Source organism: Bactrocera tryoni, chromosome 1 (genome assembly GCF_016617805.1).
Source record: "Bactrocera tryoni isolate S06 chromosome 1, CSIRO_BtryS06_freeze2, whole genome shotgun sequence".
Taxonomy (NCBI): Eukaryota; Metazoa; Arthropoda; class Insecta; order Diptera; family Tephritidae; genus Bactrocera; species Bactrocera tryoni.
In genome coordinates, this window is record NC_052499.1 from 15,919,560 (window position 1) to 15,937,047 (window position 17,488).

General features: G+C 41.1%; 2 protein-coding genes across 8 annotated transcripts in view; one reads left to right on the plus strand and one right to left on the minus strand.

The window, feature by feature from the left end:
- The window catches only part of LOC120767250 (F-box/LRR-repeat protein 7-like), a 407,584-nt gene that overhangs the window by 74,081 nt on the left and 316,015 nt on the right, over window positions 1-17,488 (minus strand). The window lies entirely within an intron of this gene.
- On the plus strand, window positions 577-15,956 carry LOC120767226 (serologically defined colon cancer antigen 8 homolog). 6 transcript variants are annotated; one of them, XM_040093089.1, is made up of 7 exons: window positions 577-1,034; window positions 2,185-3,627; window positions 3,692-3,776; window positions 6,385-6,502; window positions 12,230-12,440; window positions 12,612-12,733; window positions 14,721-14,805. In XM_040093089.1, the coding sequence occupies exons 1-6, from the start codon at window positions 807-809 to the stop codon at window positions 12,693-12,695; spliced, it is 2,169 nt and encodes a 722-aa protein (XP_039949023.1). In that variant the 5' UTR covers window positions 577-806; the 3' UTR covers window positions 12,696-12,733; window positions 14,721-14,805. The 6 variants fall into 6 exon arrangements, with proteins under 6 accessions (XP_039949023.1, XP_039949008.1, XP_039949014.1 ...); XM_040093074.1 differs by lacking the exon at window positions 12,230-12,440 and having other exon boundaries at window positions 3,692-3,788; window positions 14,721-15,956; XM_040093080.1 differs by lacking the exon at window positions 12,230-12,440 and having other exon boundaries at window positions 14,721-15,956.

Below are 17,488 nucleotides of genomic sequence, written 5' to 3' on the forward strand. Positions count from 1 at the left end.
TCAAAAATATATTTATAATGTTTTTTTTTTTTTGTTTTTTCTATAATAATAATTAAATGTATTGCATTTCTATAGACTATTTATTTGTTTTCTTGTTTTCAAACTCTTACGAAGTGTTGAAGAATTGATTCGAAATAGTTTAAACACTGTCTGCCTTTGTAGAGAACTCATTAAAAAGGATTGAAAATAATTTTGTAGAACTGCCCAAAATTGCAGCCACTCGAATTAATGTGCGCTCAGCACGCACTCAAACGTAACCAAATCAACCAACAAAAAAAATTAAAACAAAAAAACAACAAACAAAAACTCAAAACTAAAAAAAAACAACCACCAAATGCACTTTTGCTTCAAACTTAGAAAAAACCAAAACAATAAAACTGGCACAATTGCACCCATGTGTTTCGAACAGGTTAATTTCCCAATCAGAAAGTGCCATAGCAACGAACGAACACAAAACAAAATAACACAGAACGAAGTAAAATAACACAACTTCCAAATGGTAAGAAAACCAGGGAATTCCAACTTCACTTGCGGCGTTTTAGGGGCGGAATTGTAGCGGCCTACAGAACTGAATGTGCACGGCAGCAGGACTCCGTAGTCCTTGCTGTGCTCGCCACACTTTAGTTGTTGCTTAGAATGCGTGGCATGCCACACACGGTGTGAAAAATGCGGAAAAAGCGTTAGAAGTCCACAACAAAAAGAAAAGAGAAAAATGTTTGCACAACAAAATGTGATAAAGTAAATGTATTTTGGCAAAGTTTTAATTCAACTTTCTTTCTGCGCACAAACCATTTAGGCACATACCAATGAAGTCGTCCAAGAGTGCGGCGCACAAGAAACCAAAACCGATGGATTATACGAACTATGCATATAATGAGGCCGTTAGCCGGCTGAAGCTAATGTTGGCCGAATCATATGCCCCGCCCAGCAGAGGAGGTGGCGCTGGTTCTGCTGCTGGCGGCAATGGCGCTTCGGGGGCGTATATGCGGCACGTGAATGAGGACTCGACCGATAACTACTCGGATAACTTGTCGGTGAGTATGAAAACAAGTATTTTAGGTGCAAATTTAGTGTGGCAATTTGTCTAATTGGTGTGGCGTGGAAGTGCATTAAACTTTTCTTGCAGTGGAAAATATCTAATTAGAATGTTAGTTAGATTGTTGTTGGCGTTGATCGGAGAAGAAGACACATAATGTCTGTGAATGAAGGACTCAACGAACCAAAAATATTAGGTTCCTATAATAAAAATCTTTGAGTACGTCTACTATTCACCCAATAAAGTGGATAAAATGCTTACTTGATGACCTTTGAATTACTAGTCCAGTCGTGCTCACCTAATCGTACTCAAGGCGGCACTAACTTTTCATCTCAAAGAAGATATGCCTATTCTTTATAAAGACTGAACTCTTTAATAAGCAAAAGGCAACGTGATGCTCATCTTAAGTAATGTTTAGTATCCAATCTTGTGTATGAAGAAGCCGAGATTCTCTGGCTTTCGAAAATCAAGTTGTTACCTATCAAATATCTCAATTCGTTAACTTTCTCTACAAGCTCTATTCATCTTGTATCTCTTTGCTCTGAACACCAACAACTAACTAGTCTTGAATATAGTAATCTTGGAGCTCATGGTCTTATTAGAAAGGGTTCTGAGGTTTAGTTGGTCCTCAGAAAAGAAGGTTACCAGAGCGTTTCACAAGCCCATAGTGTTATTTTGATACAGAAGCAAGTCTAATGTACCTCGGCATTACATCCAGAGATTTATGTAAGGAATTCGGAGTTATATTTCTTCAGTAAGGTTTTCAAGAAATATTTATGGAATGTCTAAAGCTGAAAAAATAAAAAACATAGACGGTGCGCCGTCTATTGTACATCAACAATGATTTACTAGTTTTTTCTATCCGCGATCCGCATCATATCAGTCAAGAGCAGAGATTCAATTTAGTTCTATTCGCCCAGAGTTGTTTAGAGTCGTCTCAGCTTAATTTCGGCAGAAGCTTTAATTTCGTACCAGTTATTCAATGGACTAACCACATCTCAATTAACAAGTTAGCTTCACTACTCAAGAAATCACTTACTTTTCCCATATCTCTTTCAAAAGGATTTACGGTTTTGAAAGCATTTAGACATACTTAGGCAGTCTTTGCCTAATTATATATACTAACACATTTCTTTCTCGCATCACAGGTCATCGAACGTCCCGTGTATTCGGATATCTCGAAGTACTTGTCGCCAGCACAGAAATCACGCCTCAGTCCAGGCGTACGCAGCAAGCAGAAACCTTTCAATGCCTTCTCGTCCTCCAAGGAGAATTTGACATTACAAATGCCCTATGCGGCCAGCACTACGACAGCAACAGCACCACTCGATTATTATGCGTCCAACAAAACGCAGCCGCAGGCGGTCACTGATAGCGTCCACGCACCGGTGGAGATCTTCAATTTCATTGAAAAACAAGAAGACTACATTGAACAGCTGGAGAAAGAGTCCAAATACTGCCGCAACGAGTTAACCAATTTACTTGGCAAAGTCAAAGACGTCATCAACGAGAACACGCACCTCACGGAGACCGCACGTTCCGAGCTAGCCACATTAGGCGGTGTCGATAAGACACTGCCCGCAACGAGTCCTTCTTCCGACAGTGACGAACAACAGCATTATAAAAAGAAAACTTCTACCACGCCACGTAGTAAGAAAGAAACTTCGTCTGCCGCCGTAAAGTCGCCACGTTATGCTTCGGCGCCAAATATTGTCTATGAAGCGCGCATAAGTGAGCTTGAGGCGGAGCTTATGCAAGCCAATATTGATTTGAAACGTTTGAAGACGGAAAATGAAGAACTCAAACGCAAATTGGCACACGTTGACCCACTAGTGCTGGCTGGTGCCCATACACATGCGCCAGCGAGCAGCTCGTCCACCAATAACTGCGACGCGCATCGCAAGCAAATCGAGCATTTGCAAGTGGAGAAGAATGCGCTTGAGGAAAGTGTACGCCAGCTGCGGAAACTATTGGATGACGCCAAGTCTGAGCAGTATACAAGCAGCACATCATCCAAACGCTACATAAACGATCTGGTGCAGATGGAGCGTGCTCAAGCCGAGCTGGAGGTGAAGCATCTGCGTGAGGAGCTCGATCGGCAGCACGAACGTGTACGCGAACTGCAACATGAGATGGCGCGTCGTATTGCAGACGAGCGTGCCACTGCCGAGCGACGCTACAACACGCAGGTCGATCAATTGGGCGGCGATCTGAGCAGTCAGTGGGAACAGGTGGCCAAATTGCAGTTGGATTTAGAGCGTGAAAAACGCTATGCGAATGATATGAAGCGTGATCTCTCGAATCGCAATGCACAGATCGATGAGTTGAAGATGGAGTTGCGTTCCAATCGCAATACCTTCCTCGCCGATATGGCGCAGGTAAATGCGGAAAAGCAATCGTTAGAACAAGAGATCACGGCATTGCGACTACAATTGGACCGTGCGGCGCGTGAGGCGAAAACCGAGGCGACGCGTCTGACAGCCGAGATAACATCGTTGCGACAGCGTTTGGATCGTGGCGATGCTGATTTATTGCATTCCAAGCGCGAAATATTACGCCTCAACGATGAGATCGCCAATTTGGAGAAGGAGGCAAGTTAAATTGAGATAACATGATATTCTTATTTTGAATAAGTTTTGATTTACTGCTTTTCAGCTGGCTTATGGCGAAATGAAAAATGAAATCCGTCCTACCAAAAAGGATTTAGACAAACGTATTTCCGAAATGCAGGACAAGCATGGTGAGACTTTTGGTAGTTTGAAGCTCTTTTCTCAAGTTCATAGAAATAATATTTATGCACCTTATATAGAATTTAGCACAAATGTATAGAATTGATAAGAATAGAGTGAAGTAGTAAAGTAATATCTTAATATCTGTTAATACCAAATTTCATTGTATAAAGATTTCACCTCTAGAATCATCAAATAATTCCAAATTTGCACCTTCTTGTTTGGTTACAAATTCAGTTCATAGAAAACTTACTAACAAGTTTTTAGATAGTTAGTATGGTAGCACAGTCGAGATGATCCCTTCCGGGTATAAACTTTGATCTGAAGTTTTCGGAAAACAAAAATCGCTCTTAAAAACAAGAAGCCTTAGAACAAGGCCCCCAAAAAACTCTTGGAATTATATTTATACAGATGATAGTCATTTGTCGGGCCTTTGGGTTCGACGTTGACTATGTTGGTTGCGAAATGCCAATCTTAGTTTTATATTCGACTTGAAATCAGCCTGAATTCTTACATCGCATAATTTCACTTTGAAAGGGAAAACTTGTTGGCATCGAACCCCAAGCCCTAAGTAGTCATTCGACAATGTCAAATCTGTTGGCAACACGATTACAGAAATTAGAGTGGAAACGATAGTTCATAGCATTACGGATCGTCTTATAGATATCAAATATCTTCTCAAACGATTAAAAAAGTTTGCGGGCTTAACTAACTCAAACTCAACATGTGATCTTTTATGCCCAGAGCTGGGTATATTAAGTCTGTCACGATATTTATAATACCTAAGCGCCAGTTTCCAGACTTCATGACCATTAAGCATCTTCCAAGCGAAGGTGGCTGATATAAAGGTAGCGGTAGATCTACTTCTTCGGTGTGTAGCCTACTTCAGAGTAGTTTCTATTCACTCTAGCGACAGCGATGTTAGGTGATGTCAGCGAACTCAATGACAAGTGAAAAGATGTCTAGACTCATTATCTTATCTTATCCACGAGCTATTTTACAATTATTTTGATTTAGTTGCCTGGCCACAGCGGTATTGCGGGAAACTCATCGGCTTTGAGCTTGCTAGGGCAGATACTTCAGTTTCAAAAACTTCGAATTTAGAACGGGTAGAAGCTTCGTTGGCTTCTTTTCCCTGCTGCACCGTTGGTCTTCAAAACAGCGCAGCAAGCGTCCGTCAACTACTAGCAACAGTGAAGTCGTAAAACCTTTCTGGCCTAGGGTAAATTGCAAGAGGTGTAGGGAACTTTTCGCTCTCAGCAGGGGTCACACTTCATTGGTTGTAGTTGTCCCAGCAGGACATTGTCCATTTGGAACACATACAGTGAGATGACTTATCTTACCAGATACATCAGCTGTTTGGAAGCAGATGAGATAAAATAATCTCAATATTTCTTTCTTCGATTACGCGGGTTTGGCAGAACAAGGCAAAAACACGTCGGATACCGTCAGGCAGCCTAAAATAGCAAAAATAGAAATAGAACACCTAAGCAGACTTGTGATGGCTCAATGAGCCTTTTCGATAGCTAATATCCAAGCACAGTAATTTTTCGTCTGGCTTCACAAAGTACTGAATACGGCAGTCTAAGTGTGATCTCTCCGCCATACAGAGGGATCAGCTATCTAGCCTAATCTAGTACCCAAAATGAAAACACTGATATATGTATATAAAGCGAATATATAACTGATTCGTGTAACGTGCTGAGTTAATTTAGGCTTGTCCACTTGTCTGTTCGTTCTGCTGTCCGGCAGTATGTATATTTGCGAACTGATTCTTCAGCTTTGAAGATATCGATCTGAAATTTTGCATCAGTACTTTTTTCACAAAGAAGCTGAGATATCATCAAGCTATTTGATAAGGATTATTGTCTAAGCCAACGTTACAATCTCCGAATAAATTGTTTTGGACAACTATAGCATATGGCTGTCATACAACTGACCGTTCGGAGTTCTTTTAAGGATTCTTTTCTATTCTTGGAGACTATTTTTCTCGTTTTAATTAAATTAGTGTTAAAAGCTTGAATAACAATTCGCAATACAAAAAAGCACATTACACTGAAAAAATTTAAAAATATCTTAAGTAAAAGTTTAAAATATTTAGTTTGTTACAAAAAAAAAGTATTTCATTTATTACTCCAGCACCATCAGCAAATAAATATTTAAATTATGTACGTATGTTAGTAGTTTATTTAGTAAAATGCACCGTTATTGCTCCCTATGCAGTTTCGTCTTGGGTAAGCTATTGATTTGGCTACTGTGAATGTTCAAAGTGTCACATTTTTAATTCGAAGACTTTACTTAAAAACTAAATTAAATCCGATATATTTAATACTACTTTAATGACATTGGCAACACTAATGCATAACCTCATTGCTAGCAATAATAGATATTTTATTGGAGTTGAGTAAATTTCAAATGCAATCAGCGAAAGTCAATAGTTTATCCATGAGTTTGGCGTAGCGCTAACCGAAATTGAAAGCAAAATCACTTTCGTAAAGTAAAATTTGTGAAATTCAAATTAACACATTACATACATTTGACTCATTAAGCTTTAACATAATTAAAAATTAATCAAACTTAATTAAATATTGCAATTTTCGTTTTATCTTTGTATCAAAGTCGAAACGGTAAATGAACTTGAGGATATGATACAGAGTCAGAAGCAACTCATGGATAAATTAACTAGCGAATGCAAAACGTTGACCAGTAAACTCGAGGACACAACTCTTAAACACAAGTAAATATATATTTTTTTCTACATACCTACATTTAGTTTAAAAAAATATAATAACAATATTAGTTAATGTTGTTTTAGAATAAGGAAGGTGTAAAGCAATTATTTTGAGGTTCGGAGTTAAAGAAAAAACGATTTTTATTTAGCATTTTATCTTGAATTTCACAAAACTCCATAAAAGATTGTGGGATTTTAGACGCTTCTAAAATGTACTTTAAATTATTTATCAACTTCTGGAAAAAGTAAATGCTCCATTACATCTCCTCCTAAGTTAGAACAAGAGAGGTACATATTTATAATTTCACCCAAGAAAGAATATTTAAAAATCTTGATACGCTTTTTATGTTTCTCAACCAAAACATTACACCTGCTAGAAGCGGTTTCAATAGATAACATTTGGCCCATAGCGATTAACTGTCAAAATAAGCACCCGAAATAAGTTGAAATTAGAAAAATATTGGATACTTCACATTAAGATCCGTAGATGGAGATCTTAGCCAAAATTGGACAGGACAGACAATTTTCAGGATTATCATGAAAGCTTGCCAATAGCCACAATGATGCCTAAAAGTCGAAACAATACTACATTCAATGAATAAAATTTCTTTATAAGTCTCATAAATACAGTGAATAGTCTTTACCAAGTGATCGCCAACCAAGAAGAAATTAAACCAATTACGCTTCCCTCAGCTTTGGTAAACAAGGCATGGAAGCATGGTGTATGATACATTATAATTCTAAGTGAAGAACACCGTCCGAAATCTAACCAATTAACAAAGATTTTTGTTTGATCGGTAAATTTATATCATAATATTTTCTTCTTCTTCTTTATTGGCGTAGACAACGCTTATGTGGTTATAGCCGACTTTACAACCTTCTTCCTTTTCGCTGTTTAGCGCCATTTGGAGATTTCAACCTTCTTCCTCTTCTTCTACTTCCCACGCCGGGTACTGGCCAATGATATCAATATCAATAGAAGATTGTACCTGCTCTATTCAGCGCTGCAGCTCGAATTATTTTTTCCAGAAGTACATTGAAGAAGTCGCACGATAAGAAATCGCTTTGCCTGAAACCTGGTTTAGTATCGAACGGCCGGGACAGGTCCTTCCCAATTCTGACGGAGCTTTTGGTATTGCTCAACCTCAGTTTACATAACCGTATTAGTTTTGCAGGGTTACCAAATTCAGACATAGCGGCATAAAGGCATGCTGTTAAAAGCTGCTTTGAAATCAACGAGGAGGTAATGTATGTCGATCCTCTTTTCTCGGGTCTTTTCCAAGATTTGGCTCATGGTCAATATCTGATCAGCTGTTGATTTGCATCAATCAGTTCGTGAGCCTTAATCTTTCACACAGTACGCTCAATAGAATCTGAATCTACATTAATTGGCGTAGATTGTGGGGTATCCCATGTTGTGGATTGGGCGGAGCACACTTCCATTCCAATCTTCGGTCATGCTTTCGTCTCATTATATTCTACAAATAAGCTGATGCTTGTTCATTATCCGTTCTTCTCCAAGTCGAGCAATGGTACGGCAGCTCCTCCGTCATTGATTGTGGAATCGGGTTCAGCATTCCTGATATTAAGCTTTCACTGCCATTCAGGTGGTTGAAGAAGTCATCCCTGCATAATTTCAGTATCTGGGCATCAGTCGCTAGATCACCTTTTATTCTCCGGTCTTGAAACCTTCTGTTAGGTGACGCATCTTTTTGTAGAGTTTTGAAGCATCAGCGACAGGGGTGTCGGCAAGTTGGTAAAGATCTTCGTACTCAAGTATTTCGGCCTTTCTCTTTTTTGTCAGCAAATGAGTCTCGCTTTCCTCTTCAACTCTCGGTATTTTTCCTATCCAGCACGTGCTGTGGTCAATTGTAACCATACCATAATACAACCAAATAATTATTTCCATAAATGTTTGTTCTGAAAGTGCTGAAGAACAGTAGAACTGACGACAATCAAGTTTAGCAAAGTGTTTTGGCCGGTTCGGTTCGATTAACTACAGACCGAGAATTACCGAATCATAGAGTTTAGACTAACATGAGCTCAAACATATGTGTATGTATAGTATATATCTGAAATAGATCTCCTTATAGTACAAATTGACTTCAAATTTCTCAAAATAAACAACGTATGCCATTCAGATATGAACTATATGGTATAAAGTTGGCTTCGAACTTTAAGCTAAATAATCGCTTCTGTCGAAATACCTATGGTAGAGTGGCTAGTTTCTGCCACACCTATATGACTTGATGGTGTAAGGAGGATACTATCTGTGAGCCTTTTCTCTCGGAATGTCAAAGTAGAAAACGAGTTCGCTTTAGGCATCTGTGTTTACATTAATGATGATTTTTAAGGCGAAGTTTAAAAAATCTGATTAAACGGTTGTATAGGAGATATGTGATATAGTTTTTCGTTCATTTGACGTGATATCTGCATGAAACTTTGCATGGATTATTGGTTAAAGCAGTGATCAAATCTGCAAAGAAATTGTGTGGATCGGATCACTATAGCTTATAGCTCTAATACAAGCTGAACGATCTGAATAAAGTGCTTGTATGGAAATCTTTTTTATTGGAACAGATATCTTCGCGAAATTTGGTACGCTTTATTGTCCAAAGTAAAACTACTTGATTTGTAGATATGGATTGTATCGGTCAACCCTAGCTTATAGTTGCCATAAAAAATATCCGATCAAAGTACTTGTAAGGAATATTTGGCATTTGTGAACCAAAGTTAGTGTTTAAAAGATAATAGTAAATACTTGAGGAGCTTATCGATATCATAAACGTATAATGTATACTTTCGCTATAATATTTGCCTTACACCTTTCCAAATTCTGACAATTTGCGAAGAGAACTGATTCTTAAACTAATTCAAGGTTGAAAACCACTGCACTCCATTCAACTATAACGAAATTCATAAAAAGTAATATACTATAATATGGTAATATAAATCAAAATTAAATTTCTTCTTAACATGGTAAACAAAAATTAATTGTGTAGGGTATAAATGTGAGATAACTAGCCAAAAACCCATATATTCACACGGAACTGCACCAGAGGAAATTAAAAAACAAAAAAAAAACGTTAAAAGTAATGCACAACACAAATCGCCATTCACACAATAATAAATATTAAGAATAACAACAACAACCAACCAACCAATCAAAGAACTAGAGAACACGCTGGATTAATGCGTTGTCCTTTTTCACAATTTTTATTTATTTTTACTGCTGCCCGCTTGCGCGTACCAATGATAACACTAACGAATTTACAAAAAAAAAAATTTAAAAAAAATAAAATAATAATAATAATTATAAACTACAATAAAAACAAAAACAAAACTGTCATACAAAATTCTTTAAAAATATACCCTGCACACACCTGAAACAAACTATATATTATTGATATGCAATGAACACTGCAATATATGCATATAACTGTAGTAGCAAAAAGCACCGCAGCAACAACAACAACAACGAAAACACTGCCGACAGGTCTAATTATGAACACGAAGGCGCAGTTGGCCACAAAAGCACCGGCAACAACCGCCAAAGTGTCGGGCGAGACACCTACAATAGCGAAAATAGCAACGCCAACAACATATGCAGCAACAACAACAACTACAACAAGCGGCATCGCGTGGTCTGTGCCGACGGCGCAACTTACAAGCACAACACCAACACGACAAACGACGACAGCCAAAGCGCCCGCAACAAAAACACTACTTATGACTACAACAACATGGCCGACCACAACCACCAACACTACGCTGACAACGTCAAAACAAAAACAATACAAGCCCAACGCCATGATGGAATTGGTGACGGGTACAAAACCAAAAAACGTCACGTCAGCCCACACTTGCTCGGACGCAAACGGAAGCGCGTACGCTTCGCCGCCTAAATGGCCCAGCACCGTTAATGAATTGCATGGGCGTAAAGCAGCCGAAGCAGAAAGCGTGCCCACAACCGGCTTCACAGCACTTGCACAAACGCACACGCGACGTTACCGCTACGGCAGCGATGAGGACATACTGGCGAACATAACGAAGAGCAATGAACGACTCGAACGCGAATTGGCGAAAATGCCACCACTACCGACCACCATGTCCTTTTCGGCGTATCGTCGTCAACAGCGTTGCGTACATTTATATCGCACACCGTTGGCCGCTTACCGGCCACGCAGCGCCAGCGATGAGGGACGCCGCGTGGCGGCGGCGCGCACCGAAACGCATTGCGGTCGTTGCGGCGCTATCGGCGGCATCTACGGCACACATTGTAGTTGTAGTAAACACATGAAACACGTAGTGACTAGCGCACATTTGGAGCCAACGGCATGCACATCATGTTGTTGTAGTGCAAACAAAGCAACCACGTGTAAGCAAACACTTAACACTGAGGAGCGCCAATTTTCATTTGGCAGCGCGCACACTTTGGGCCGCCCAGAAAGTAATTTCATTGTGGACACAACGAACGCAACGAATATAGACACAACAACACCACCAGCAACAGTAAATGCAAGCGCCAGAGGCCGCAGTTTGCACAGAAATTGTCAAAATTTTGCTTGGAATGCGCACGCCTCGGCCACAATCAGCACGTCCGGCAGAGGCGCCTGTAAAGCGCACAGTAGACTAAGCGACTGCAAGGCGTCAGCGGAAACAAAAACTTCATTGACGGAGCAATCGTGCACTAAACGAGCTCCTTCGCCTACTATACACTCGTTAAATACAACTCAGCCTTCCGCACAGAGCACGAATCATACGCGCACACAATGCTCCTGTGCGACTGGCTGCGGAGGTGGTCCGAAACTCTGCACCGCTTGTAAACCACAAGCGTCAGCGAATATTTGCGCCACGAACACATACCAAACGCCTACGTGTCACCCCGCCTATGGTCATTGCAAAACGGAACCGTTGCCTTGGCTGCAACAGCATCTAGTTTTGAATCAAACTTTTAGTGGTCTCGAACATCTAACGGCCGCCGCAGACGTTTGTCACGCATGTCAGAGCCCATGTCAAGGTGAACACTTGACGGTGCCAACTGAGAGCAAAGCAAACACACATGTAGCAAACGAACACACAGCCGGCACGTCAGAAAGCGCTAAACGGCCGGCGCCAACAACGAAAAGCAAGCCACGCGCCTACTTCGAAGAGTTATTGCGACGCGAGGAATGTTGTGGCGTGAAGAGAGTGAGCAGTAATATGCTGCGCGATTGCATGAGTCACGGCGAAACGCTCGTGCAGCAGAAGAAGCCACGTCCGCCTGTTAAAGTGGATGTAAATGTGCGTTTGGTGCCCAAAGCGGGCAAGGAACGCAAAATCGACACAGACACAGGAAATACAAGTGCTAAAACACCACTCGAAGTTAAAGTTAATTTGACACAGCCTGCGCCAGCGACAAGTGAGCGTATAAAGGAGAGCGCGCAAAGCGGTCGAAGTGAAGCGCGCGCCCCAGCTTTGGACATACCGGAACTGGCTTTGGATGATTTGGAACTAGACGATTGCGATGCAGCTGCAAATGTGGAGCAATAATTTTTGATTCACTTTTAGCTTAACGGTTAATATTTACATCTTTTACTTACAAAAATAGTTCAGCAAAAATTTCGTAAATCTTTCTTAAATATTTCGTAGCGTTTTGAATTTTAGCGTGGTGCAAATGCTCTTCCCTCCTAGAAACTTACTGTTATATAAGCACTTAATTTCATATTTTCAATAAAATATTTGTTACTTTAGCGAAGAACGTCTGCGTTTGCGTGAAACGAACGAGAAGCTAATGGATCGGCTGAAGCAAATATGGACCAGCTATAAGGAGTTACACGCGGAACAGGCGGCGGCTCAGCAGCGTAGTTTGACGCGTCCGAATGACGGCCGTGGCTCCAATAGTGATACCGCAGAATCCACGGGGGAAGAGCATTCTTCTGCGCGCACTTATAATATAGACAAGGTAATTGCTTTATGAGACTTACTAATCGATTGTTTTTCTCTTCTCTTTTCTTCTTTTTTCTCATCTATCTGCTTTGCCTTTCTTTTTTTTGTTTTTGCTTATTGAAAAACATAATAACAACTCTCTCTATGCGAATCAAATTATGTCACTTCATTGAACGTGTCTTCATAGAACGGAAATATCAACTTTACAATTGAATGTAGAATATTTAACCAATCGCATGCTAAACAGCGAGCGTCTTGGAAAGTTAGATAGTAATCCGATTTCTTACGGCAATCTACCAAGCGCCAAAGGTAAAAACAAAAGTATGGAGCATAATCTCTGTTTTATACTCTTATATGATCCTTTACAGAGTATATAAATCATATCCACTTACACTCAAAGAACACAAATACACGACAAAATAGGAATGGAAAGAAAATAGGTTGATTGAAAGGGCGACATAGAAGCAAGCAGTAGTGTATATAATTGAATGTCAAAATAAGGTTGACATGAGGTGGACGAGAGATAAAACTATATTTAAATATTTACTTAGAAAAACCCAATGCTCCGGCTTCTGGCTTCTTTTTAGACCAGTCTGATATAGACTACCGGTTGTCGAAACAAGTAGATCAAAATTATAACTTAAAACTCTGGAAACCAAAGCCAACAGAGAGTCGTCAGTCACAAAATGACTTCTGGGGTTTCTGCTAGAGTATGCTCCGGTCTTGATACCTTCTGTTTGTCGCTGCATCTTTTCGTAGAATTTTCGAGCATTACCACTGTCGGCCAGACTGTCAAGCTCTTCATACTCATTACATTTCGGCCTCTCTCTTGGTTTGTCTGCAAATGCGCTTGCTTTCCTCTTCAACTCTTGGTATCTATCCCATCCAACACCTTTTATGGTCGATCATAACGTTGCGAGGTAGGCAGTCTGTTTTCTCTCCAATGCGATACGGCACTCCTTATCGTTGTGTTCAAAAACCAATGGTTTTGTTTGAAGCTGTAGGTAAGGAGCTTGATATGCCGTCCACCAATTCCCTTATATCAAGTTGCTGATGAATGCTCTCAGAGAGCAGGAATGCAAGTCGAGTAGATAATCGTTCGGCTGTCTGTGCAGCTTCTCGACGTCGAACCTTCCTTGTGTTTGTTGACGTGCGTTTTTTGCTGCACAGAGGCGGGTGCGTATCTTCGCTGCAACAAGATAGTGGTCCGAGTGAGGACCTCGCAGCAAAAGCACTTTTAAAACACTGAATTCGTGTCTTCCGTCTATCACAACAGGACCGAACTGGTTGGTGGTTTTTCGATCCAGAAACAGTCACGTAGCTAGATGAATTTTCCTAAGCCTGAATCTAGTACTATAGATAACCATATTTCGGGCCTCAGTGAAGTCGATCAGCCTTAACCCATTTGGGGATGTTTCATCATGTAGGCTGAATTTGTGTCAAAGATACCTTCTTTGCCCACCGTGGCGTTAAAGTCACTAAGCACGATTTTGACATCGTGGCGTGGCAGCTCTCATAGGTGCATTTCAAGTGCTTATTAAAGACATCTTTGGTCACATCGGCCTTCTCTTCCGTCAGGGGGTGGGCGCCAATCAGCAATATGTTGAAAAACTTCGCTTTGATGTGGATTAAGGCTAAGTGTTCATCCACCGGGGTGAATGTCAGTACTCGGCGACGGAGTCTCTCTCCCACCACATCCCAAACCGAATTCGCGCTCCGTTATATGACCACTGTAGTAAGTGCCACAATAACCGACTCATCTCAATCCTTGTCCCATCCAATATACCTCTTGAATTGCGGCGATGTTAGCCTTTACTGTCACGAGGACATAAACCTGCTGGGCAGCGGCACCTTCCCAATTAAGGAACCGGACACTCCGGGTGCATGCCCATAAATAATCATAATACGTTTGCAATGAAGAGGAATGCTTCGCCTTCTCACTTTAGCTCGACTCCTCATAGATGTATCTACCCAGAGGATTTTTTGCTCTAAGACCGGAAGTCATGAGTAGTTGGAGCCAAGTGTAAAATAATCGTTTTTTTTATATTTGACAATTGATCTGAATAGAGTCGTGATCTCACAGCGAGTTTATATTATATCTGCATATCAAGGGCTCACTGACTCTTTCTATTTATTTACATCAATGGCATCATCAAGCAAACTCATACACTAAACATTTCCTCTAACACAATCACACTCTATATTTTCAACTCTAACATTAATAAGATGTCGTATACAAATATAAGATTTTCACTTAATTACTTTCTCCTTGACATTACTACCGATTTCCACACAGCCACTCTCGACTACAAGCCGTCCACATTTGATACAGCCGACGCCACACGTCCCATTACTGATGACTACGCCAAGTCCTCTCCATATAATTACGAGTCCATACTCGGTAAATCAGGCTCTTCCGATATCTACGGCAGCAGCACCGCCAACACAACAAACAGCGTTAATGCCGCACCCGTCACAACCACTGCCAGTTCTTTGTACAACAAGCCAACAACCAATGATAGCAGTGACGCGCTCAATGACTACAAGTCCAGCTACAACAGCAAGTATGGTCTCAACGATCCCGATGACGAAAATATCAAAGACAATTTGGGAGAAGGCGAAAAGCGGCGCACAAGCAACGAGCTCATCGGCAGTAGCACAGCAATGCCAAGCACCGTTGACACAACCAAGTCCGACTATGACTACACAAAAGAATACGACAAAGATTACACAAAGGACTACATCAAAGACTATGACAAAGATTATACCAAAGACTACACAGCCGGCGAAATCAACACCACCACCGCCGGGGCAGACATATCGGGCAGCGGCACCGATCCTAACTTGGCCGCTCCCAACACCAGCGCTAGCAATGACTACAATACCGACTACAGCGGCTATGAGGGTTATGGACAACAGCAATACGATGGTAGTGGATACGATGTCTCCGGCTACGATCAGTCAGCGTACGATGGTAGCCAGCAGCAATATGGTAGTGCAGGCCAATACGATACCACTGGACAGAGCGGCTACGATACCAGTGGCGGACAGGCAGGTTATGGCGACTACACAGCTGCCGATTACGATCAGTCCGCATATCAGTACGACGGAACAGCCACATTGGGTGCCGGTGAAGAAATCGCAACAACGTCAGCAACGCCCAGCAAAACCATCGGAGGTATCGACACAACACCAAACCCACCAACAACAGCACCCGCTAGTCAAACAGCAGCACCATCAAACAGTTCAACAACAGCGACACCTGCCGGTGGAGTCGCCGCGAGCATTGCTGGCCGCTCAGCAACGGAGAGCCGCAATCAACCGCGAACGGGCAGTGGCGCTGTGGGGTCAGGAAGTACCGGTAGCAGCGGACCAGTCGGCGGAGGAAAATCCAATTTGTCACAACAGCCTGCCGCGTCCGCAACCAAAAAGTAGTTGCGCTGAATGGGTGGCCGGCAGTGTGTGTAGCTCCAGCGAACTATACGATCCCTTTGAATTGGAGTTTAGCATAAGTAGTCCGAGTTTGATGCGTTCGTTCGGGTCGGGTTCCTGCACCGAAGTAGAGGACAATGCTGAATTTGATTCGATTTCGGAAATGAGCATTTCACCGGCGCAAACGGCTATCAGACGCATAACGGTGGCAGATACAGACAACATAGAAAATACAGTCAATACTATAAATGTTATAAGAGAAGATAGGGAAGCATAGAAGTATAAAACGATTGAATAATTTGTAAAATAAACGAGGCACACAACTATTTGTCAGATATACTATGTATGTAAGTTAGTAAGATTAAGATGTTATTCTTAACATTTAGATTTAATAAAATCATTAAATTTATTGACGCCTGTAACAGTAAGCATTCGATTGGCAAAATTCTTCATTTCGAACAATCTAAATTAAAAATGTCAAAAGTACTTAGATACTCTCTAAGAAGCAAATAAATATAATACAGAGTTTGTGAATATATATACAAAGTCTACGTTAGTCTGATACTCATCTTTTCGCCTATTTAAGAAGGCATTTTCATTAGTACCAGATTCTGGGTGGTTTGAAAAATATTATTTAGTAAAAACCTCGAATAAGTCAGGCAGTTGTCAAGGCGTTACAACCAGCTGTACTCTTTCAAAAGTTATATCGATTTATTTGTATGGATGCTTTGGAATTAGAGAACAGATTTGCTGCGGTTATGTGTTATCCAAAGTGGGCCTTCCAAAGGTCTTTGCTATTAGGACCGCGGAGCTGGCCTCTAATGCATCAACAGACAACTCTAGGATCTACGTGAACAGCGAAGAGCAATCAAGGCTTCAAACTCGTTTCGCCAGAAGTACCTTGAAAAGCGGGGTAGCAGTAGAGTGCGCCAGGTCACAAAGCCAATGAGATAGTGGACGAGATTGCCAAGACTGGTGTAACGTGGTAAACATTGGAAAGCCGATGCTTTGCCTATACGACGATGTGGACAAGAGGATGGCAAGGATAATCAAAACACGTCGAAAGGGACTGTGGGAGCATGATTGATGAGAAGATCAAATAATGTCAGCTGCAAGGCGCCAGGGAAACAATGGAACGGCTCTTATTCACTCGTTCCGTATTGCTAAGGCTTGGCTTTAAGCATTTGGCTGTAGGAAGCACTGGAAGAGGTACTATCTTAGTGAAGTCAGAGTGTGTTGAAATTCGCGTTACATGCAGGCATTCTAAAGGATGACTACTCCTCCTCATGGGCTTCATAGCGGAACTCCATCTGACATCGCAAAGGCGCAAAACTGGTTAATGCTGGCTCATTAGCATACCAAACTAACCTTAGCTAATCTACGATTCTGCTCTTTGAAATTCTCCATCAGTTAATCGACTCACATTTTCCCAAATCCACCTCCTCCACCTAAAACTTTTTGAAAGCTTCTCATCTTCTCTGCGTAATTAATGACAATGGCTCAGATGAACGAATTGACTTTTAGAGAACTCAAAAACTTGGTTTCTATTCAGCATATTATTAATAAAGACTTTGTTTCCTTTTCGCTGTTTTGGCGGCAATTGGAGATTCCAAATGTAGCCAGTTTCTTCTC